The following is a 26,160-nucleotide window of genomic DNA, read 5'->3' as shown; positions in this document are numbered from 1 at the left end:
TAAAGCGAAATAAAATGGACCGAAAAATTGCCTGTTGAATATTATAGGTTGTATTTTTAAACAGTTTAAATATTTTGGAAGTGAAATATGAAAGGTGAATATGGATTATTGAATTTTTATTAATGAAAATGTGTTTGAAACGTTTTGAATTAAAATATTCACAGCTTAAATATACAATTAGTTGAATTTCAGCCCATAAAAATGCAAGCCCTACAAATACAATGCATTAAAATGCAAGCATGGTTAATGCAATGCATTTTTTTTTTCAAGTAGTGCAATGCAACAGGCTTTTTTATTTCAAAAACATTTGGCATTATTTTACTTCCATACAAGACATACAAAATGTGCAGTGTGTCCCCAAGGCCAAGATTAAAAACCAATGGCCAAGAGTTTGATCTTCTCTTTATAATATAAATGTGAATGGTAAAATCACTTCTTTAGAAAGTCTGCTTTCTCTTTTGTCTTTCTGTTGGGAAAACTTCCATCTTTACATTTTCCTGGAGTCTGCGAACCGGGAACCTTTTTAATGTGAGGCGACACTAACCACTGAGATGAAGTTAATGAGCACAACACAATTTTTTTTTAGATCAGATAACATTTTAAGCTGCCATATGGTCATATTACAATGTACCCCACCTGCATGTGTAATAAAATTGTTTTTATTTTTAATTATTAAAAAGTGCATTATTTTTATATGAAAATTTTGATAATTGTGTCTTATTGTTTGTATATATATATATATATATATATATATATATATATATATATATATATATATATATATATATATATATACAAACAATAAGACACAATTATCAACTTTTTCATATAAAAATAATGCACTTTTTAATAATTAAAATTAAAAACAATTTTGAGTTTGACAATGACCACACCGGAAAACACAGCTATACAACACTGTGTTATTATTAATTTCTGAACATTAACTCTTTATTCACCTTTTTCTCATGTTTTCTCAATAGAATACGTTCATAAACGTGTAGAATAAAACAGTAGCTATAGTTCTAATGGGGACACATTGTAACGACTCAATACACAATGAATCAAAATGAATGAAAATCAATGAGTAGCCTATACTCAAATCGCTCGCATACTTCTGACACACACGAATGATGAGAATTTGATTTGTAACGGTCGGACGCTTTGTTGCGTCCAGTGTAGAAAGCCTCAAGCTGTTGCAGCACCAGCACGGAGTTAGAAGACCTAATTAGTAGTAAAGGTTGGTTGCAACGCTATCTCACGACCAATTCCGCTCCGCCTCCACTACACAGACTGTCTGTTTGCACAGCCCACTTCAGCGCATCGATCGCTATTAACGTCCAGTTGTTTATAACATTTATGTTGTGTTTGCCTGTTCTAAATTAGGAATTGGTATTATTTTAAACCGTAAAGCCAAAGCCTATTTGACATGTTTATATTCATCTGTTTGTGCCTATGGCGTCTGAGTGGTAAGTAGGCTATTTGGCTTCGTTTCTGTGTTTATCTTTTGTCCACATATACATATCATTCTGTTATTATTTCCATCATTCCTTTTCATGTTTTTTATACAAATATACTAAAATATAGCCTATTTGTTCATTATTTTATTTTTGTAATTTCTCTTCTTTTGACATCAAATTATTTAATAATTTGCACATTATTGAATTATAAATATAAAATTGGTGAAATAAAGACATTTATGGAAAAATTTTAAATAGTTAAACTTTTTAAATAGACAAAAACTCCAAATGTGGCAAATCTCCAAATTGTGATGAAATGTTTCTGTTTGTTGATCAGGTGTGTTTGGTGTTGATGCAGTGAAGACAGAGTCAGTGACTGAGGGAGAATCTGTCACTCTAAACCCTGATACTGAAATACAGACAAATGATCAGATCGAGTGGAGGTTTGGATCTAAAGACATTCTCATAGCTAAAATCTACGGGAAAGACTATAAGACTGTGTTTTATAATGGTAGTGTTGATGGGAGATTCAGAGACAGACTGAAACTGGATAAAACCGGATCTCTGAGCATCACAAACACCAGCACCACAGACTCTGGACTTTATAAAGTCACCAGCACCAGATCAGAGACGCCGCTCAACACATTCAGTCTTACCGTCTATGGTGAGTAGAGAATTACTTATTACCGTACATATTTTAGACTAAGAAAATAAGCATTTTAATCATTTTAAACCTGGAAAAACATTGCTGACTCCTTTGTCTTGCTAAGGTTAATTATAGCTAATAGCATTTGTGCATCATATATAGCTGAATAGGATTTTCTTTTCAATATTCCTGCATATAATTGATTCAATTAGAGCTTGATTGTAAATTAAGCATAATAAAATTATTCTGTGATATTAAACATCCGTAATTTCCATGCTTTATTTACACATCACCTCTCGCAAGCTTTTCAGTGACAGTGTTGTCTGCTTGCCAAACAAGTATCTTTCAATTGTTTTTAAATACTCTACTTTTGATCAGACTTGGGTCCTCATCTACTTCATTCATCGTCATTTTATTCTCTCATGTTTTCCAGCTCGTCTGCCTGTTCCTGTCATCATCAGTAACTCTTCACACTGTTCTTCATCATCATCATCATCATCATCATCAAATTGTTCACTGGTGTGTTCATCCGTGTTGAATGTGTGTGATGCGACTCTCTCCTGGTACGCAGGAATCAGTGTATTGTCCAGCATCAGTGTGTGTGATCTCAGCATCAGTCTCTCTCTACCTCTGGAGGTGGAATATCAGGATAAAAACACCTACAGCTGTGTGCTGAACAATCCCATCAGCAACCAGACCACACATCTGGACATCCACACACTCTGCCACACATGTGCAGGTACCACAGCACTGATGATGTTTGTATTTACTGACCTGATCTCTCAGGTTATATGGTGCTGATATTTGTGTTTGGGGTAGGTCAGATGGACAGATTACTTCATATTAATTATTTTCTCCATTATAGATCAGAGCCTATCCTCGTCTTTCTACATAGTGTTGATCTCTGCTGCTGGATCTCTGATGATTGTTGCTGCAGTCGTGATCTTCTGCATCTGCAGGAAAACAGAGAAAGATGGCAAGTATTACCTACACTGTAAAAAAATATCGTGATATTAACAGTAAAAGACTGTAAAAATGCTACGGTGAAAAACTGTAAAAACTGAATAGGCTAAGACTGGGTTCACACCGGACGCGGGAGCGGCGCGGAACGGAAAATCACGCGCGGCCCGGCGCGTGCCTGTTCACACCAGACGCGTATTCTTCGCCGAGGTCGACAAGCGCTTCTGCTCAGTTGTTGTTTATTCAGAGCTATTTTTTACATCATGGTAAAGTAAATAACCTCATAAAATGAATACACCATGTTTCTGTAACCAAGAAGTTTGTACACTTCTTTTATTAATCCGTTGTCGAGACACACCTGCAGCCAGAGAGAGAATATGGTAGACAGTAGTAGCCTAGGCTAGTGTAGATATACCGTTGAAATAGCCTATACATCCTCTCTTCAAATTTATTAAATCTATTTTCCTCTTCCTGTTTCCCAGTGCGAGTAATTTGACATCATCCATTTTCACTTATCAACTCCTGCCTGCCTCTCTCTCTCTCTCTGTTTCCCTGTTTGTTTGTGTGTTCTCGCGGTATTTTAATTAGAAAATTGACGCGGATCACTCGCGGCTCGCGCAAAAAATAGACCAGACGCCGAAACTGGCGCTTCACGGCGCGGGCCGGCCGCGGCATGCCGCGGCGCTCCGCGTCTGGTGTGAACGACACCATAGGTTAACATGGGCGCCGAAAGGAAGCGGCCTCCGTTCCGCGCCGCTTCCGCGTCGCTTCTGCGTGCGGTGTGAACCCGGCGTAACAGAAAGTTTATGTAGGCTACTTTATACAGTGAAAACTGTGATAGATCTAACCGTCTGTACATTTAATGTAATTTTATAGTAAAATACAGTTACATTTTTTTGGAAGTGAAAAAGAACAAGTCGTATAAATTACAGTAAAAAAAAAAACGTAAATTGACTTTCCCACAATTCACTGCGTGACACTTCACATTTGATGTATTTTTGTTGAAATAACTGTTTCTTCATAGTTTTTCTTAGTTTTTTTTAATCAGTTATGTACATTAGGGTTTAATGTTACATTTAATGTTGTTAAATGAATGTTTATTGCATTTTTAAAATGTCATGTGTGTTATCATGATGGTGTTTATCGTGTCAATCGCACTCTGCAGCTTCTATATTAGTATTAAAGGGTTAGTTCACCCAAAAATGAAAATAATGTCATTAATGACTCACCCTCATGTCGTTCTAAGCCCGTAAGACCTCCGTTCATCTTCGGAACACAGTTTAAGATATTTTAGATTTAGTCCGAGAGCTTTCTGTCCTTCCATTGAAACTGTATATACAGTATACTGTCCATGTCCAGAAAGGTAATAAAAAAAAATCATCACAGTAGTCCATGTGACATCAGTGGGTTAGTTAGAAGTTTTTGAAGCATCGAAAATACTTTTTGGTCCAAAAATAACACAAAATAAGACTTTATTCAGCATTGTATTCTCTTCCGGGTCTGAAGTTGTCCATTTATGTTCGTGATTGTGCTGCATTCACTCACACAAATAAATGTTTTATATATGTAGGGTAGGAAATTTACAAAATATCTTCATGGAACATGATCTTTACTTAATATTAATATCCTAATGATTTTTGGCATAAAAGAAAAATCTATAATTTTGACCCATACAATGTATTGTTGGCTATTGCCACAAATATACTCGTGCGACTTATGACTGGTTTTGTGATCCAGGGTCACAATATCAGATAATGAAATATTTTTACTGTAAATTTAAGTTAAGTCTGTAAAACCTAAAATGTTGCTACCGTATTTTTTACACTAAATTTCTGGCAACCACAGCTGCCCGTTTTTTACAGTAAATTTAACAGAATTGCTTTTACAGTGTACTGCTGAGATATCTGTAAATAAATGTTTTTAAGTAAGGAATAATTGACCCTGGGGCATTGAATGAGCAGAAAATAATGCACAACTGTGATCACGACGCAAAGCGGACCTCGAGTGTAGAGAATAATTCAATGATACTTTTGTTTCAATTTTTTAAACTTTGTCAATGTTTAATTTCATGACATTAGTCAGGTGTTTGTCCTTAAAGCACTTGTGTGTATCTCTGACAACAAGTTTCTGTGCATGTGAATGTTTCTCTGTGTGTGTCTAATGTATTTTTGTGCATTGTATGGGAGAGAGTGGGACAAATTTCCCTTTACTTTAGATAATAAAATATAATTTTGTGTGGAAAAACATGGAAAAAGTTTGTCATTCTAAACCCGATTGTTAGGGTTTTGCTATTAATTTGGGTTTTGGTTAATTTGCTGCAGGTTTAAGGACCTTTGACAATATAACTGAAATAATTTGGTGAAGTGATATGAATGTGATCAAGACCTGCTGGAACTACTTTAGCTGTGCGTTTACACCTTTTATAACATTCATTAACCAATCAGAATCAAGCATTCATCAGCCATGATTATAATATTAAAATAGTGGAAAACAGTGTTGCAGAGAAAACGCAAAAATAATTTTTATTCTGAGTTTTGTTGTTTTTACACGTCTGTCATTATATTGTTTAAACAGTTCAGAGTGGTGACGAAATAACATACGCTGATCCAACATTCTACAAAAAAAAAGCAGAGACATCGGTAAGATTATTTAATTGTGTGTATTGTGTGTGTGTATTATTTCAGCAGTGAGTCTACATGTGTGTTTGCATACGTGTAGCAGAAGTATAAATGCTCACGATGGCTTTGGCTACGTGCATAGCCTATGATGTGAGCTACAGCATACACTCGATGCAGAGGTATAAATTGGCTTTGAGGTTATTCATTTCACTTTTAGTCTGAAAGAGCCAGTAGTCTACATTTGGCAAAAATAGAATTTAATGTTTTTCTTTCTTGTTATTAAAAACCAACAAGCAAGCCCAGTCCAGATTAATGCATTATTTTTAAAAGTAACTTTCCCCAACACTGAACATAAAAACAAAATGCTGTCATATGCAGAGCTGCCAACTCTCAGACAATTGACACTGTTCTCACGCCACATGTACAACGTTCTCATGCGGTGAAAAATATATCGCAGAACAAAGAGCACAGTGACAACGCGCCGACAAGACAAGAGACAGAGCAGGTTACTTTTGATATGAAACCGCAAGTCTCCGCTTTTAAATTCTGTAAATAAATCTGTAATAAATCTTGCCAAAATATGCCCAGTGGTCTCTGTCCATCATGGCCTCCTAATCATCCCCATACACTGATTGGCTTCATCACTGTCTCCTCTCCACCAGTAAGCTGATGTGTGGTGGGCATTCTGGCGCAATATGGCTGCCGTTGCGTCATCCAAGTGGATGCTGCACATTAGTGGTGGTTGAGGAGATTCCCCCCTTCTATGTAGTGCTTTGAGGTCTCAGAAAAAGCACTAAATAATTGTAACAAATTATTATAATTATTAATTAAATTATTAATGATTAGATAAAAAATAATTGTATTAGCTGCATTCTCGTTTTCTGCAGTGTTTTAGCGAAATTATCTAATTTGCTGCTGACTGTGTTTCTACTGTTGTTAAAATAACCACGTCGTCTGCTGCTATTAATGCAGCTTAACGTTTTTAGCGAGAAAGCAACGCGCACAGAGCGGAAAGGGCTTGAATTAAGCACTTTTGGCTCTATAAATATTATAGATAGTAGTATAGCTCCGAAAGATTATTACCATAAACAACTCTGTGTTCTTGCTCACTTTAATCTGTAAAATGGCGCAATTTGGTCCCGCGGTCTGGACGGTCAAATTAATCATAATGAATCAAATTGAACCCATCTCAGAATTGAATTGTGAAATTTGAGTCAATGCCCAGCCCTAATAAAAAAAAAAACAGTAGGCTACCAGTCATTATTCGATTAATCGTTCTAATTATCATTAGATTATCATTAGATTAATCAGTTATCAAAATAATTGTTTGTTGCAGCCCTAATGGTCAGTAATGTTCTTGATAACATGTGTGATGTGAATGTGTGTTTGTTTTCTTTCAGAGAGTTCAAGAGGAAGATGTGGTGTATGCAGGAGTCGCCATAAGACACTGATCAAACTGTGATTCTGTTTAACTTTCAAACTGGGAAAGGAGGTGGATTCCTGTATTAGTGCAGATATTGTGTATGAATATAATAATATGCATATTTTATATCACAGGAATGACACACAGACATTTAATAATATATAGGAGGATCTCATATAATGGTGTTCATTTCTTGGGTTTTTTGAAGTTACCATTGTGCTGAAGAGTAGAGTCTGTGCTATATTACAGAAGAAGACCAAGAAACATTGATAATATGCCGCATATTGCTTTTTTAGAATTGGCAGTAACTGTTTTGCAGTGATTTATCTACTTAACTACTTAGTTAAGTTGATGTTCTTTAGCTTTATTTTTTATTAACTTAAGTTATATTTTAGATACACAAATTATGTGAACAGTATTTGCTGTTTAATAAATACAAATAAATGCACAGTTCATAGTTGTCCCATCATACTTGTGTATGTCTTTGTATTAAAGACCCCCTGTGGTGAAAACAGACGACAACATGTCAGAAGCGCTGGTATACGCAAGAAAAAGTGTGGGTACTCTAAGTTAAAATCTAGAAGTGGTGCGTACCGGCCCACTTCGAAATTTGAGTAAAACAATAAATATATATCCAAATCCACAACATAATAAAAGTAATATATGTAAAAGTATATATATATAAAAGTCTATATATATATATATATATATATATATATATATATATATATATATATATATATAAAATGTCTAAAAACAAACTACAGAATTCACAAGCCTCTTTAAATAGCTGGAATCTAGTGGTTAGCATTACAGATGTTTTTCTTTTTTTACTCCCACCAATGACAATAATCTGAACTTAAAGTTGGCATGAAATCAAAATTGACCCTATTTACTTTGTTAGCGGATATTACTAGTCTTGTGGTGAACAATTAATCCATGCAAGTTAATACACAGAAAAAAAATAGTTTGCCGTGGTAATATTTAATCAAAGTCTGAAAAGTTACTTCCGGGTCTGGAATGGTTCTTTTTCTGATGACATAGGCTTGACGGCTTGGGTTGGTTAAACGCTTAACCACTCCCCTCAAACCGTTACTCTGCTATGGGCGAGAGATGGAGAGGAGGAGCGCTAAAGTAAAATCCTGCCCTCTGTTAAATTTTCCATTTCACTCGGAAATGCGTCACAACACTTGAGAAAAGTCGTTTGCAACTTCCGGTTCACGCAGACTTTAAGTCAGTTCTACCGTTTATATTCCACTCTGCTCTTAAGTTGATCTTTATTTTTCATCATGACTGTGGCGGGGGAGGCGTGGTCTAGCGAGGTCTGGGACGGTAGAGAGAGTGGAGAGATGTATATTAATGTATATTTAATTCATTAATGAGAGTGCTCATTAATGTATATTTACTTCGTTCAAGTAATAAAGTATTCTCGTGAGTGTATAATATGCCATTGAAAATACATACGGGTGAGGGGTTCGAATGTCGGTCGCCATGTTGCCCCTCCATCTTGAAAGTACATTAGCCAAAGAGGGACATACCCGTTAATTCAAGCTTCGCCTTTCGCGTCTCCGCAATTCACTGGCACCGGCCCTGTTTTTATTTTTTCCTTTCCCTCTCCCTCTCCCTCTCCCTCTCCCTCTCCCTCGCACCTCCGTCACATCAACTGATCTCTGCTCACGGAGAAAATGATATAGCCTACAATGTAAACTTTGCCTTACGCTAGTGATATCGTACAATATACAGAATAACGATAGCACTGATAAAAGTTACTTTACTAAGATTAGCTTGCATTCGTCTGGGAACCTGATAGCTGATGTTAGCAATGAAATGGTAAAAAAAATAACGAAAACATAAAACTTTTACATAGATGTCATAACCTATATGTTAACTGACAAATTAAATTACTGCAAATTATAATAGTTTTCTAAAGTAACATCATCACTTGAAGGAATACTCATGGACGAGGTCAAACTGGAAGCCATGATTAATCTTGGACTACATTGGCCACCGTAGGAGTTAAAACGAAATCGGAATTGAGAGGAACAGAAACTAATATTCACTGTATGGTCATATACCTTTTCACCGCTAGATGGGGGTAAAAATCACACAGTGTAGCTTTAAAGCATAATGAAAGACCCTTATACTGTGAGCGGCACATATGAGGGGTTTCTCACTCATTTCTGCTTCGAGGTCTTGATTGTGCATTTCTTTGAGGTTTAGAATCAAGTATTCCTGTAATTCTTTTGTCTTTTATGAGTTTAATAAAGAACTGTCTCGTATTCTGTCCAAACACACCGCGTCATCTACGTCAGGCGACTGTAAATGCGTAAAACCTGTTTCCATTGCAGTTTTGCGAAATATTTCTTTTTCGAATTGCCTGAAAAACTACATTGCTACTGTTGCATGTTCCAGTCTGGCTTAAATACGGTCTCCCAAGCCAATTACTGCAACGAGACACAGGTGTAAGTCATTTTGCACTTGACCCACTTACCGCCGCTCGTCTCTCCACTCTCTCTCCCGTCGCTGACCTCGCTAGACCACGCCTCTCCCGCCACAATGACTATTTTAATAAATATTTGCATTCATGTCTGTTGAACCCAATGAGTTTCCTGACACATAGTGTCCTTCAGCTGTTAAATTCATTGTTTGGTTCAGTCAGTGTTTCTCTGCTACCATAATGCAACTCCACAGAACAACTAAACCTCCAACATCAGCTGCATCAGTCACTGAATCTCCACATCAAACAGTTTTCACCAATATATGAGTTTAAAGGTAGGGTAGGTAGGATTTATATAAAAACTTTTTACCAAATTTGATTAAACTTTCTATATATATCAATGCATAATTAAAATGTAAGTACTCTGATAAAAAAAATAATAAAAATCGAGTGACTCTAGACCGTTTAATCTTCATTAAACACAGCTCATTATTTCCATTCGGGACGAATCACAGGATTGGCTTGCGCGACTGTCACTCGACGTCGCCATGACTACCGCCGTTATTACTGGCTCTGCCCACGTGCGCGCAGTCGCGCACCCGTTTTTAGGTGGGAGTGAATGGAATTAATGAGCTGTGTTTAATGAAGATTAAACGGTCTAGAGTCACTCGATTTTTATACTCTTTTTATCAGAGTACTTACATTTTAATTATGCATTGGTATATAAAGACAGTTTAAACAAATTTGAATAAAAGTTTTTTTTAGACAATTCTGACCTACCCTACCTTTAATACAAGAACACTGATTTATATCAGCAAAACATGTACATTATGCAAATATAGTAAATTATCAATTGAGAGCAGATGAGACAGAACTGTTAGTGCAGATACACTTTAACTTTAAACACACTGCGGTTTAATGCGCTTCTGCTAAAATAAATGCTGATAAGATAAACTGAAACTGTCAGGAGCTAAAAGTGTCAAAAAACTGCAGTTACTTCTGCTTTTATGCATCTGAACGTGTGAGTGAGAGAGATGAAGTGTGAAAACAAGAACAGAAACTGACCAGTGCAGTGGAAACTTGTTTTTGAAGATTATAAAACTGTGATCTAGAAAAATAATATGCGCTCGGTCAGGTCAGGGGTTTCCAAAGTTGGTGGCCACTGTCCTGCAGAGTTGAGCTCCAACTTGCTTCAACACACCTGTCTGGAAGTTTCTAGTAAGGTCTTGATTAGATGCTGATGCTGGACAATACACTGATTCATTTGTACCAAGAGATGTCCCTTCCTCGTCACCCTCAATTTTGGCAAGTGATGCATTCATGACATAGCCAAAATAAAAATATTTCTGCTCAGAACTCATTCTGAATAGTCACATAACCAACATATATTTAGAAAGCCAACCCTTGAGAGTTTACAGTTCAAGACTCAAAATTCATCAAACTGTTATAAATATTGAGATATATAAGGTCCACCATAAAACAAAAACAACAAATATTAAGAATATATTTATTAAATGTATCAAATATTTTTTTGAATGTAGGATATCATAAGTTTAGCAAACGTGTCTGCCAACTCATTACCAGGCACACCAACATGAGCCGGAACCCAAACAAACTTTACATGCGTCCCCCCATTTTGAATACTATATAGCAAAGTCAATATCTCACATACAATATCATACCTTTCACTTGAGTTACCTAATTTAAAATGTTCTAAAGCTGACAACGAATCTGAACACACAACTACTCTTAGTGGTTGAATTTGTTCTATCCACTGTAACGCCATCAAAATTGCTATCAGCTCTGCTGAGTATACTGACACATGATCCGAAACTCTTGCAGAAAACTTAATATCAAACTCTGGTATCACATATGCTATTGCTACTTTCCCTGTATCTGGTTGCTTTGACCCATCAGTAAAGATTTGCACGTACCCATAATAGTTATCCACATACCTCATAGCCATTTGTCCACTATCCCCCTTATCATTTTTAATCTTTTCATGCAAATTTATATCAGTGTCTGGAACCGGTAGTAGCCACGGTGGATGCGGTGGATAGACCACCGATGGACTAAATTCGAAATTTTCTACAGCCGCCTGCTTAACCTTTCCATGTATGCTTGCATTAAACGACTCTCTTTTACTTTTTGTCTCCTCCCATGTTGGAATAAGGACACTTTTAGTTGGATGGTCTTCCATATGCCCCTTTAAATTAACATAGTATGACAATGACATTTGCAGTCGTCTCAACTCAAACGGCATTTCACCTACTGCAACCTGAAGCGCTGATATAGGGGAGGTTCTCATTGCTCCTGAACATATCCTGAGGGCTGAACCCTGAATAACATCAAGCTTCTTTAATTCAGACTTTGTAGCAGACCCATAAGCCACGCACCCGAAGTCAACACTAGACCTAATTAATCCAACATATACTCTTTTCATTGAAGTCAAATCTGCTCCCCACTCCTTATTGCACAAGCACCTAATTATGTTAATGACTTTTTTACACTTGTCAACTACCTTTTCAATATGATTATGCCAAGTAAGCTTAGAATCAAAATGCATACCTAAAAATCTTATACAATTTACTCTTTCTAAGTCTCTACCATACAATTGCAATTTAAATCTTTTTTCAATTTTTTTAAAAGAGAAAAACACTACCTTGGTTTTCTCAACAGAGAACCTGAATCCCCATTTCCCAGCCCATTCTTCAACAGAGTCAACAGCTTTTTGCAATTTTTTAACAATGAATTGAACATTTTTACCTCTTTTCCAGAGAGCGCCGTCATCTGCAAACAATGATTTGTCTATACTATAATCAAGTGTATCATATATATCATTTATCATAATAGAAAACAGAATAGGTGAAATAACACTTCCTTGGGGTACACCATTTTCCACAAATACGCAATCAGAGAAGCTATTGTTTATCCTCACTTGAATTTGTCTATTGCTTAAAAAGTCCTTAATCCAGTAATACATTTTCCCCTCTATTCCAAGCCTTCGGATTTTAATTAACACACCATCCCTCCAAAGCATATCATACGCTTTTTCCACATCAAAAAATATAGCAGCAACTACTTCTTTACACCCTTGGGCCTTCCTTATATCACTCTCCAATTTAATAACTGGGTCCATAATTGACCTTCCTTTCCTAAAGCCGCTTTGGAACGGTGTTATCAGATTCCGAGACTCAACATAAAAGGTAATTCTGTCCACAATCATTCTTTCCATTACCTTACCTAGGTGGGATGACAAAGCAATTGGCCTATAATTTGAAGCCACAGTAGGATCTTTCCCCGGCTTTCTAATTGGAATAATCACAGCCATCTTCCAGCTCTTTGGAATTTTCCTTTGTTCCCACACCTTATTAAACAACTTCAACACCATATTAAGAGCCTCGTTACTAAGATATTTAAACATTGCATAACTTATTCTATCTTTTCCTGTAGCTGTTATCTTCGCCTTGCTTATAGCCTTTTTTAATTCACTTACTGAAAAACTTGCATTCATGCTATCACCTCGATCCTCTACATTTTCTAAAAGATATTGATACTGTCTTTTTGTTGTCGCTCTTTTATGTCTTTCATCCTCATTTAAGTTGAGACTACTATGAACATTAGCTATAACTTTGACCATTAACGCTGCTTTATCTTCATCCTTCACTGCCACAGTCTCACCATTCTTAAGGACTGGATAACTCCAAGATTGTCGCACCCCACTCATTTTTTTAACAACTCTCCATATATCATTTACAGAAGTTTGCCTTCCTAGTGTTACAATACTTTATCCAGTAATCCTTTTTTGTTTTCCTAATTACTTTCCTCACCTTAGCCTGCTCCCTTTTATATTCCAAATACTTTTGAAAGCTTAAACTATTTTTAAAATCTTTAAACGCTTTATTTCTACTGTTTATTGCTTGCGTGCATTCACCTGTCCACCAGGGTACCAATTTCCGCTTCTTACTTCCCGGCCTCGACTCGGCAATAGAAGCTCTTGCAGCTTCCACAATAGCTATACATTATCATTAAATCCATGCACATCATCTATCACCTCAACTTGACTCATATTCCTATCACTTATAAATGTAAACATTATCCAGTCAGCTTTTTTAAAATTCCATCTTTCAGAAAAACCCTGGGTCACATTTCAGCTCCTGTTACCCATCCTACACATAATCGGATAGTGGTCACTTCCAATCGTTGACTCACTATAAACTTCCCATATTATTTGACCTGCAAGAGACTGAGAAACTAAAGTCAGATCTAATACAGACTGCACCCTCACCCCAATACGTGTAGGTGACCCATCATTTAAACAAACCAACCCTTTCCTATCCATTAGTTCTTCTAAAACCAGACCATTATGATCTGTTTTATCTCCTCCCCACAGGGGGCTATGTGCGTTAAAATCTCCTAACCATAATATTTTGCCACATTCTTGTCCTTCAACCAACTCTAGTATATCCAGTCTTTTACAGGGATTATAAAAATTTATAACATTTAAGCTACTATTATCACACCAAGCCTCAATAACTAAATACTCTAATCCTCCACCTTTACCTAAAACTCTGTAGGGAACCCCCACCTTAATAAAAGTAGCACACCCACCCTGTACTTTCCACACGATTGACATCAGCAGAGCCCGTCTACGGAGAGCCTGTTCACTCCCTATTAAGTCCTATTGTACCGAATTTTGGTTGTAGTTCCACCAGAGTTCCACTGGGGGCGATCACCCCCGAGTGCAAAATGAATGGGAGTCTATGGGGCTAGACGGCTAAATTTGTCCCTTTCAGCCGATTGCCGTTGAGAAATCTCAGATTTGATTGTAGGTTTGGCAAGTTCAACATGGGTTATAGGTCGAAAATTGAATGAACGAGTACTTATGTCCTTTCGATTTCTTACAGGTTGAGTTGTTGTTGCCCATAACACGCTAGCATTCTGCTAATGAACGCTGATTGGTCAGTGAAGGACTGGTTACGACCAGAGATACTGCTTGATGGCATCATGGCATCCGAAGCGGGAACAGAATGTATTCTAGCAGAAACTCTTCTAGCACGTGTGTTTACCTGTGTCAGCTGTGCTGGCGATGCCTCGAGAGAAAATAAAGTGCAGAGCGCGAAAGCACCAAAGTGACTGAAGGATTGCCGTAAAGCAGTATCTCTGGTCGTACGATGTGTATGACGTCATTGACATTTTGAAAGACTTTTTAAAGCAAATAAGTGACTCTAAAAAATCTAACACCCAGCAATGTGCAATTTCTTTGCATCTCCTTTCGAATACAACATTCAAATTACTAGACAAAAATTATATCTTGAGAAAAGTGGATTTTGAGGGGTATAGCTCCATAGACCTCCATTCATTCTGCACTCGTCCTGTGAGCGCCCTCGTGTGGAATCAGAGTGGAACTGCAACCAGTCAGAAGCCGGAAGTGTAGCGAGAGTGAACCTTTTCCCCTTATTATGCCCTGTCCCAAATGGCGCACTTTCGGTCTCGTGGACTTAAATTGCGCGTGCTCGCTGAGTCTACGAGTCCGTAGACCGTCCCATTCACCATTTTAACGCTCTGAAGTGTGCTCAGCAGCGCCCCCTTCGTACCCTTGAAGCGGTCTTCCGCGAAGCCCGCATAGATGCAGGCTTCATGCACTTTAACTACCCAGGAGTCCTAGCGAATTTGCAAAAGGCCAATCAGACAACGAATGGGAGGAGCTTTCGCTCACGTTAACATGGATGAGAAGAGTGTAAATATCATTATAGTTTTTATGACCTATGTGTACATTTTACCAGTTATTACCAACAGTTTATACAAACATTGTGGTCATCAACCAGTGGTTGATGTCTCAAACATAAATATATATTTATATTTAATATAAACATAAATAGCGCACTGAATACAGTATTTTTGAATTGCTAAAACACTAAAATCCATTCTCTGAACCCAATGCTCAGTGGCCTAACCCCATTTGTCGAATCAGTCACTTTGTAGGCAAAACCTTAAACAAGTTCAGGTAGTTAAGACACTGTTTGCAAATGTCATCCACTCTTTTTGCAAAACTCTAAACACATTCTTACTCACTAAAACACATTTTGCACTGTGTTGCAAAATGGTAAATACATGTGGCAAAATTTAAACACAACTACAACACAGTTGTCATCGTTTACACACAACAACTCAAAATTGTTCACACTTGTTTCTAATGATGTGATCAAATCAGTTGTCTAGAATATAAGCCAGTACAGGTGGCCCAGGTACATTGAGTGTTGATACCACAATGGATGGAAACAATGTGAGAGGAAGAGGAGGAAGAGGAGGACGATGAGGAAGAGGAGGAATAGGAGGAAGAGGAGGAAGAGTTTGTGTAAGAGGTGGTGGACGAGGAGGAAGAGTACAAGTACAACGAAGAGCAAGACCAAGAATAGTAATTTCAGATCAAATTTGGGCAACTGTGATAGACCATGTTCTTGTTCATGGAATGACAATGAGGGAAGCAGGACAAAGAGTACAACCCGAAAAGAGTTTTTCTCTGCGTGGCGATGGAAGGTCTATGACCGTAACCCATATACAAGGGTAAATCTTTTACAGGCAATGGATTTGGCCTGTGATGACATAGGTGTGGAGTGTTGTCAAGGCTGGATCCGGCACACGAGAGGGTTCTTCCCCCGTTGCCTAGGAAGGGACAACATTGCATGTGATGTGGACGAAGTCCTCTGGCCGGACCCAGCACGAAGACGGGATGCTGAGGCAGAATGAGTCTCTCATTGACTTTGATTTTGCAATTGCACAATATTTTGTGTAATACGCTTTTCATTTAGAGTTGTCTTTGTTGAAAATAGAAATTCAATACTACATACTTACAGTATGCAATATATTTGCTGTACTGAGTTGAGAATTATTTACTTTTATTTATGGCAAAATTATTTTCTATATGCAATAAAAAAAAAAAATATCTGTAACCACATGCCCTGGACGCTGTGTTGTCAATTTTTTGATGTAGTGTCTAATGAATGCTGATGAGTGTTTATATATTGACTGGCTGTGTTTATGTTTTGAAAGCATTGTTTGATTTTGAGCACAGATCAAATGGTTTTTAGGCAAGTGTTTGATTTTGCCAGAAGAGTCAGGGGTTTTGTGAATGTAGTTTAAATACTGGGGTTTGTGTTTAAAGTTTTGAGAATATGGGTGAAGGTTTCAAGAAATGTGTTTTAGCAATTGTGAAATACTGTAATAGGCTATGATCGCATTATGATTCATTAAATAAATATAACGAATGTCAGGGCTTTACTGAGTCATATGTAAATGTAGAAATATAATATTTAAACAACAACCGGACCGTCTTCCTATTTCCGGCGTGGCGATCGAGTCTGTCCCAAAAATACCTCTCAATGTGCCCTCGTGGACTCGCGCCAAGGGCCCTATAAGTCTGCACTACATGACGTCACCAAAGTGTGGACTCTGAGGAAGTCCACAAGTCCGGAGTGTGCCATTTGGGACAGGGCATTAGACATTCTCTGGTTATGGCCTTCAACTGAACAGAAAACCAGTCAAAAACACATCTAAATGTCAGAGCGCGTCACGTGATGCATCTGAACGAATCACGTTGTCAGAAATTGACATCAGCCAATGAGATTTCGCTTTTAGATTTAAATGCCCATTGTACTTTTACGATTGGTTCCCTATCAGTCGGTCACTACTACGTAGGTCGTGACCGACCAATAGGAATCTCGCTAGAGAGCCGATCTACTTCGAGTGAAACTAAACGAGCCAATACACATTGGCGTGCAATCATTTGCATCAGCTGCGCAGCCTCGCAGCGCGGGTATATAACGAGCAGCTGGTGATTGCACTGTAGCTTTTTGCTTCGGAGCCAACCGATGCTGTTTAATCTATCTAATATTGAGTGATCAAACAACGAGCAAGCTCTTCAGGAAGATCTCTCGTGTCTGGTACGGGCGATACAGCGCAGCAGTGGGGTCGACTTTCTTTTGTTTTTGTGTTTCTGAGCAAAACAAAAAAGCTGTTTTCACAGCTGGTAACGGTGCGCCAAGAGCGTTAAATAGCCGTTCTTACGGCTGGTAAGACCGCCGTGAAGAGAGACAGCGCACGACAGGTTGAACATTTCTGTCTGTGTCCGCTGCGACCGTTCCCCTGCGTGCTTCAGTACCAAGAAGAGCATTCACCTGAAAGAGCTTACATGGGTGTGAGTTGCGTCTTTCTAAAGATGACATTCCACCCGTGTGTTTCTGGATGCGGTCGTTTCCTGTCCTCACTGACGGCCACGATCACTGTCTCGCATGCCTGGGAAACATGTGAGACTGTGTTCGTGGGTGGTTCATGTTTTCGCACGGGAACATGACCACGTCGGCACGCCGGTTGACTCTGCTTTCTCCGGAAAGCTTGAGTCCCCTCTGTTGTTGGCCAGCCGCTGCTTGTGTGTGAAAGCACAGCTGCAGGTCTGCTCGACACTCTGGGACACCAGCGTGTCGTGTGCCGTCGAGCTGCCGGGCTGCAGCGCGGGTTGTCACGGCGACCCAGCGCTCGCTCGGCGCTCTAGGTGCGCGGTCCCCATGTCTATTCTCCGTTGTAGCGCCCTCCCTGGTGGCCACCAGGAGAGGTCTACTTCAGTAGAATAGCTTGGGTGATCCTGAGAGCTGAGGGCTTCTCCTTCGGGGAACCAACCCCCTAGGGCCCCTCCCTCTCTAGCGCATCACAAGCTGTGCAGCTTCTGGATGAGATGGCTGGTCCTTCAAAAAAAAAAAAAAAAAATGGAGGAACCTAGCGTTTCATTCAAGGCTCCAGCTGAGGGCAGATGTCGATTGCTACATCGGAGAGAGGGGCTGTTTTGTTCTGGAAATGAGGATGATGTTAAGTTCCCACTGTAATAGTGTGTGTGCTTATGCTGAATCAGATTCAGAGCGGACAGCCATGCTTTCCCGGGTCTTTCTCGGACGTGCATTGAAAACTTAACAGTATGGAGCTATATTGGTGCCAAAAATATGGAACGCCAAAAGTGCCAAATTCTGCATAAAGTTTTCACCTCTCTCACTACCCTCGATAGTGGGGTGGCCGTGCCTCTGGCAGGCCACCTCTACCCTGCATGCGAGGCCAAGGCACTCTTATTGCACGAGGGTAGTTCTGAGCCGGGGTTGAGCTGCGCTTGTCGACTGACCGTGTTCAAGTCACAGTGCTGGCCCTCGATCAGACGATGTCCACCTTGGTGGTCCAGAAGCCCCCCTGGCTGTCCTTGTAGAGGTGTGAGAGCTCGTCAAAGTACGCTTTCTCGATGCTCCATCTCATAAGGTGGCCTTTTCAGCGACACTGTTGAGAACTGGCCCAGCAGTTCTCCACAGTCGGCAGCAGACTGAAGCGCTTCCCCTGACGTACCACCAGAGTACCTCGTGGGCTGCCCCTCAGTCTACTCGTCGCCAAGGGTGTCATCCCCTGCAAAAAAGAGAACTCCGGCACAGCCTGCTCTACTGTGTCCGCTGCAGGAGGATGACACCACCCGTCTCAACCACTGTTTAAGTGGTCGGTGAAACAATCACTGGAGACGGGTGACCCGGAGATGGGTGGAGCTGCTCTCTCCCAGTAGAGGGCTGGGAAACTAATCTTTTGAGTCAAAATTCTGTTCCACCACTGGAGTCACAGTGGTTCCCAAGTTCTCAAAAAAAAAAAAAAAAAAAGAGCAGATCCTCTATCTCTGGGTCTGAAGAGGGTCTGGAGAGTAGTGGGAGGAGAAAATCCTCACCACCCTCATCCGCCTCTTCTGTCGCCAGCGGGCAGCGCAGTGTGTGGTTCGAGAACGCAACCAAGCCGCCTCCTGCACCTCCTGCCTCGTGGAACCAGGTAAGTGCTGCACAGCACACTTAGACGACGCTACGGGCCGCCTCCCCAAGAGAGCCTCCCGGGCCGCGTCCCTGTGTTCCACCTCGCTGCCCCACTCCGGGTACGCCTACGGTCCCTTTGGTCCCGCTTGTACGGTCTCTGCGAGCCTGGTTAGCGCTCCCCAGTCCGTTTCGCTGGCTCATTCGGACCATCAGGCTCGGCTATGCGATTCAGTTCGCCCGGCATCCCCCCAAGTTTCGGGCCATCCACTCCACTACAGTGAGAGCAGCCGATGCCCATGTCTTGCGTGCGGAGATCGCAGTCCTACTGGCGAAGGACGCGATAGAGCCGGTCCCTCCAGCCGATATGAGGTCAGGACACTACAGTCCCTACTTCATTGTACCCAAGAAAGGTGGTGGGTTACGACCGATCTTGGATCTGCGAGTTTTGAATCGGAGCCTCCACAAGCTACCGTTAAAAATGCTCACGCAGAGACGCATTTTCAGATGCATCCGTCCCCAAGATTGGTTTGCAGCGATCGACCTGAAGGCTGCGTACTTTCATTTCTCGATTCTTCCTCGACACAGGCCGTTTCTGCGCTTTGCGTTCGAGGGTCGAGCATATCAGTACAAGGTCCTGCCCTTCGGGCTGTCCCTGTCTCCCCGTGTCTTCACGAAAGTCACGGAGGGGGCCCTTGTTCCCATGAGAGAACAGGGCGTTCGCCTCCTCAACTATCTCGACGACTGGCTCATACTAGCACACTCTCGAGATCAGTTATGCGAACACAGGGACCTCGTGCTCAGGCACCTCAGCCAATTGGGCCTTCAGGTCAACTGGGAAAAGAGCAAACTCGCCCCCGTGCAGAGGATCTCTTTTCTCGGTATGGAGTTGGATTCGGTCGCACAGACAGCGCGCCTCACAGAGCAGCGCGCCCAGTCGGTGCTGAACTGCTTGAACACGTTCAAAGGCAGGACGGCGGTCCCACTGAAACTTTTTCAGAGGCTCCTGGGGCATATGGCAGCGGCAGCAGCGGTAACCCCGCTCGGGCTGCTTCATATGAGACCGCTTCAGCACTGGCTTCACGGCCGAGTCCCGAGATGGGCGTGGCATCACGGCACTCACCGGGTGGCAATCACACCGGCGTTCCGCCAGACCTTCAGCCCGTGGTCAGATCCCTCGTTCCTACGGGCAGGAGTGCCCTTGGAACAGGTGTCCAGGCATGCTGTGGTATTCACAGATGCCTCTGCCACCGGCTGGGGCGCCACGTACAACGGGCATGCAGTGTCAGGGGTGTGGACGGCTCCCCAACTGCATTGGCATATCAACTGCCTCGAGTTGCTAGCAGTACATCTCGCTCTGAGCCGCCTAAAGAGGCCGCTACAGGACAGAGACGTGCTGGTCCGTACGGACAACACAGCGACCGCTGCGTACATCAACCGACAAGGTGGTCTATGCTCCCGTCGCATGTCGCAACTCGCCCGCCATCTCCTCCTCTGGAGTCAGAAGCATCTGAGGTCGCTTCGAGCCATGTATGTCCCCGGGGTGCTCAACCGTGTGGCCGACGAGCTATCACGAGCTGTGCTCCCGGGAGAATGGCGACTCCACCCCCAGGCGGTTCAGCTGATGTGGAGAGAGTTCGGGGAGGCTCAGGTAGACCTGTTTGCCTCCTCAGAAACCACCCACTGCCAGCTGTTTTACTCCCTGACCGAGGGAACACTCGGCACGGACGCACTGGCACACAGCTGGCCCCGGGGCCTCCGCAAATATGCGTTCCCCCCAGTGAGCCTACTTGCACAGACCTTGTGCAAAGCCAGGGAGGACGAGGAGCAGGTCCTTCTGGTGGCTCCCTATTGGCCCACCCGGACTTGGTTCCCAGAACTCATGCTCCTCGTGACAGTCCCTCCCTGGCCCATTCCTCTGAGGAAGGATCTTCTGACTCAGAGACGGGGCACCCTGTGGCACCCGCGTCCAGACCTCTGGAAACTCCATGTCTGGTCCCTGGACGGGATGCGGAGGTTCTAGGTGACTTACCCCCAGAGGTACTTAACTTAACACCATCACTTCTGCAAGGGCGCCGTCCTCGAGACGTGTGTACTTCTTGAAGTGGAACCTGTTCGTCGAGTGGTGCTCTTCTCGCCGAGAAGACCCCCGAAGATGTTCGGCAGCAAGGGTTGGAGCGAAGGCTGTGTCCCTCCACCCTCAAAGTACATGCTGCCGCTATTTCAGCCTATCACGACCACATAGATGGCAAAACCGTTGGAAAGCACGACCTGGTCGTCAGGTTCCTTAGGGGGGCGAGACGATTAAATCCTCCTCGACCCCCCTCCATACCCTCTTGGGACCTTTCCCTGGTGCTTCGAGCACTTCAGGATGCTCCCTTTGAGCCATTGCAATCAGCGGACCTAAAGCTTCTCTCCATGAAGACTTTGCTGCTGGTTGCACTGGCCTCTGTCAAGAGGGTAGGGGACCTGCAGGCATTTTCGGTCGACGAATCGTGCCTAGAGTTTGGGCCGGGTGACAACCATGTTGTACTGAGACCCCGGCCTGGCTATGTGCCCAAGGTTCCTACCACTCCCTTCAGGGACCAGGTAGTGAACCTGCAAGCGCTGCCCCTGGAGGAGGCAGACCCAGCCCTGGCTTTGCTCTGTCCCGTTCGCGCTCTGCGTATGTACGTGGACAGAACTCAAAGCGTCAGGACCTCAGACCAGCTCTTGTCTGTTACGGAGGCCAGCAGAAGGGAAAGGCTGTCTCCAAGCAGAGGATGGCCCACTGGATAGTGGATGCCATCGCCTTGGCTTACCAAGTTCAAGGCGTGCCCTGCCCGCTCGGGTTGCATGCACACTCCACGAGAGGCGTTGCATCCTCCTGGGCGCTGGCACGTGGCTCCTCGCTAACAGATATCTGTAGAGCTGCGGGCTGGGCGACACCTAACACGTTCGCTAGATACTATAGCCTACGTGTAGAGCCGGTCTCCTCCCGTGTTCTCACCCTAGACGGGTAGAAGCACTGAGAGGCCCGGCTCTGTCGGCTTGCTGCACCCTACTGTGCACCCTTATTCTCCAGTGTGAAAAACCTGTGAGTCCTCCGAACACCCTCGGGCCGGACATGGCGGAGCGTCCGGTGCCAGGCCTGTATCCGCTGAATCCTTGAGAACCGGATATAGGCTGGGTCCCATATGTGTGACCCTACGGGGATCCCATATGTGTATATTCTCCACGGCTGCTCCTAAACGGAAGCCCGTGTCTTTCCCTTGGGCTAAGTCACCCATTACTCATATGCTGTACAACCCTCGGGTTAGTCCATATGTTATCTCCACTTAACTCCTTGAGAATGTGGCTTCCGCAGCGTTCCCCTCCTTCAGTTCGGGCACGCTTTCCCAGTGTTAATCTCACTGTATGGGTTATCACGGAACAACAGTGACAGGTTCACTCTGTGTAAGCCGCCTCCTATCGTCCTTCCAGGCAAGAAGGTGTAGAGGCTTGCACAGGGCGCTGGATGGGGTGCAGCAGCTGTGGCGCTTTGGTAGGGATTCCTATTGGTCGGTCACGACCTACGTAGTAGTGACCGACTGATAGGGAACGTCTCGGTTACGTATGTAACCCTCGTTCCCTGAAGGAGGGAACGGAGACGTAGGTCCCGTCGCCACATCTGCTGCCGCCCGCCGGGGCAGCCAGCTTATCGGCTTGGCTCCTCAGCAAAAAACTACAGTGCAATCACCAGCTGCTCGTTATATACCCGCGCTGCGAGGCTGCGCAGCTGATGCAAATGATTGCACGCCAATGTGTATTGGCTCGTTTAGTTTCACTCGAAGTAGATCGGCTCTCTAGCGAGATTCCTATTGGTCGGTCACGACCTACGTCTCCGTTCCCTCCTTCAGGGAACGAGGGTTACATACGTAACCGAGACGTTTCTGATAAAAGGAAATGACCATATTTGGATCCGACAGCATTGTAGAGAGAGAGAGAGAGAGAGAGAGGGAGAGAGAGAGAGAGAGAGAGAGAGAGAGAGAGAGAGAGAGAGAGAGCGGTATATGTGATGACCATTGACCAAGTCTATGGTGATGACAGGGTTATATGTGCAGACTGCGATCGCGGAGCAGCGGGATGATTAAGAACGCCAACTTTTGTTGAATTTAGGAGAAATCTACAGACGCAAACAGACAAAGTGTAGTAAAATAAAGACCTAAATGTGTATTTTGGTAAACTAAATGTGTAAATGTGTACTTTTTTTCACCATAAGTCTGAAAGAAGACATGTTATTGAAGACAAATAGGCCAAAATGTCAAAATTGACCAGTGAAAAAAAAAAACGATGTTTTTGCCTGCCGTGTCTCGCCTTAAATTATCCTTTGTAATTGCTTTTATGAAAAGTTACCCTTCTTGCATAAAATTAAAAATTGAACTGTAATTAGTAAGATCATGTTTCACATGCCGTCATGCTTCTCATATTATTGTTCCAAATAGCCTACTTTTATTTGTTTTGTATCATTTAAAGATTATGTGGAGTAACAATGTGGTATTAAATCAAGGTCAAAAGGTCAAACATTATAACATTAGCTCAATTAATAATGTGATTTTGATGGATTTTATGTCATAGGTTTTAAGCAGTGTTTTTGTTTTATGTTTGTATTGTTTTCAATATTTGTGTCAGTCCTGTGTGTCTCGATACAGTGACCCTGCTGGATGAACATGTTATTTCACCAACAGCTCTCTCTCACTGTGACGTTTTATAGTGAAAAATAAGTTTTAAAAAGTTATATGCAAGATATATCTGTATTTCATATTTTTTATTAGCCTACTTTATGCCTCCTTGTTGTACAATATTAAATAAACATGCTTTAATATATCCTTTAAATTCCTTGGCCTCATTCTTGACCTTTGCAGACATCACAACATATGCAGCTCTCTTTGTTTATTTGATTCTAAATCTTTATTCTGTTAGTCTTGAAATATAAATACATGTAAAAACTGTAAAAAACTTATTCAGATCATGTGTCTTTATGTAGATTTCACATGAGCTCCAAACAAGACTAAAATAACAATTGAGAATAGCAGATCTATAACAATATCCCACTGACAATAACATCCACTTATGTTATAAAACAAAATCACTTCATATTTCTTCTGGATTCTGCATTTCTTTACATTTATCAAAAACTTAAAATGACAAGGCAACTAAGAAAAACTATTCAATAAAAAGAATGAATTAGTGTAATATTCAGTGAATTCATATTTAAACTTTGTCTTATAAAAGGTGGCAAACATTAATCTCATCATGGCGGCGGGTACGTGTGTTTCTGTTTAAAACACCCTGCAAAACAGTTCTAGGAAGATGTTGAAGTGGAAAAAACAACAAGAAGTGAGAAGCTAAGAAGCTGAAAAGAAAAAAAATCTGACCACAATCGCATGGTCGCAAAGAATAGATGTGTGAACTCTAGTCTCTTTATTTTCCACTGCTCTTAGCTTGATCTTTATCTCTCATCGTGACTATTTTAGCACATTTTAACATCCATGTCTGTTGAACCCCATGATCCACAGGTGTTTGGCCTGATCAAGTGTCTCCAGTGTTTTTATCAGCTGGCAAAGTCAGATTCAGTTGTGTCTCTGAGATCTGTGCACACAAACCACACTCAGCTAAACCACAGGCATCAGCCAACCGACTCACCACAGCTTTACAGTAAAGCAGAGTTTAATACAGCATTCTGGACCATTTACATCAACAAAACATGCGTTTCTGTGCAAATATAAAAGCAAGTGACCAACTGATAGCAAATGAGAGATAAGAACTGTGTAGATACACTTTAACCGTAAACGCTGTGGTTTAATGCGCTTCTGATAAAACAAACATTAATAAAAGGTGTCACATGAAACTGAAGCTGTCAGGAGCTAAAAGTGTTAAAAAGCTGCCGTCTCTTCTGCTCTCATGCATGTGAACGTGTGAGAGATGAAGTGTGAAAACAACAGCAGAAACTGACCAGTGCAGTGGAAACTTTGTTCTTAATATAAAACATTTACATTCAGATCTGATTAATATATCATAGTCATAATATGTTGATATATAAAACGTTTAAAGAATATAGACCATAGCTGTGTTTACTGTGATCCTGGATGTCACTGTGAGTGATTTAGACTAAAGGACAAAATGTCAAACATCTCACAGAGAGTTGATCATCATGGGACATTTCATATTTATCAGCACTTTATGACCAATATTCATGAAACAGAATCATTTATTAATCTTCAGATTCAGTCATTTTAACTCAGTTTAATGGTGTACAGACAGTACGTCTCTCCTAAAGACCCTGCTGGAGCGCCAACTAGTGGCTGAACATGGAAAACAACATGTTATTTTACTGTGTTAAAGGCCTTAAAACTGATATGGAAACTTCTGTGTTTTTGGAAGTGTATTTTCACTATTCAATGTGTTCCTATGTTATGTGATCATTGCCTAATCCTGTTTCTGATATTGATTGAGATTCAATCTGATCATCATCACTAGAAGCTGCTGTGAAAACTGTCAGTATATTATTCAGTGATCTTCAGTGTGTTTGATCAGGAAATATCACCATACTTTATTATACAGCAGCTCAATATCCTCACTGAACATTAAATGTTTTAAATGTTTATCATAGTGAAGGTGATTTAAATCATCTTTGTTTCCAGAGATGGATTTTAAATTACAAGTACATTCATAACACTTGTAACATTTTTGAGAATTTTCATAGTATATGAAACACACAAAACAAGTGGCTCATGGTGTGTATTGTTTCCTCCTCTGGTTAGTATAACGGCCTGTTCG

General features: G+C 41.4%; 1 protein-coding gene across 1 annotated transcript; it reads left to right on the top strand.

The window, feature by feature from the left end:
- The first annotated feature begins 1,214 nt into the window (after positions 1-1,214).
- LOC306988962 (uncharacterized protein) lies at positions 1,215-7,571 on the top strand. The gene is made up of 6 exons (XM_079594211.1): positions 1,215-1,466; positions 1,795-2,121; positions 2,537-2,842; positions 2,969-3,079; positions 5,638-5,702; positions 7,082-7,571. The coding sequence occupies exons 1-6, from the start codon at positions 1,427-1,429 to the stop codon at positions 7,130-7,132; spliced, it is 900 nt and encodes a 299-aa protein (XP_079450337.1). The 5' UTR covers positions 1,215-1,426; the 3' UTR covers positions 7,133-7,571.
- Positions 7,572-26,160: the final 18,589 nt, after the last annotated feature.

This window comes from Phoxinus phoxinus (genome assembly GCF_949152265.1).
Source record: "Phoxinus phoxinus genome assembly, chromosome: 20".
Taxonomy (NCBI): domain Eukaryota; kingdom Metazoa; phylum Chordata; class Actinopteri; order Cypriniformes; family Leuciscidae; genus Phoxinus; species Phoxinus phoxinus.
Note: the sequence above shows the minus strand (reverse complement) of the source record. Positions and strands in the feature narration are given on the sequence as shown.

Bases quoted from the DNA above. Each gene is read 5' to 3' on its own strand.
- LOC306988962 (XM_079594211.1), top strand. From the start codon at position 1,427: ATGTTTATATTCATCTGTTTGTGCCTATGGCGTCTGAGTG. The intron at 1,467-1,794 runs GTAAGTAGGCTA...TTTGTTGATCAG, and splicing joins GTGCCTATGGCGTCTGAGTG to GTGTGTTTGGTGTTGATGCA. The intron at 2,122-2,536 runs GTGAGTAGAGAA...CATGTTTTCCAG, and splicing joins ATTCAGTCTTACCGTCTATG to CTCGTCTGCCTGTTCCTGTC.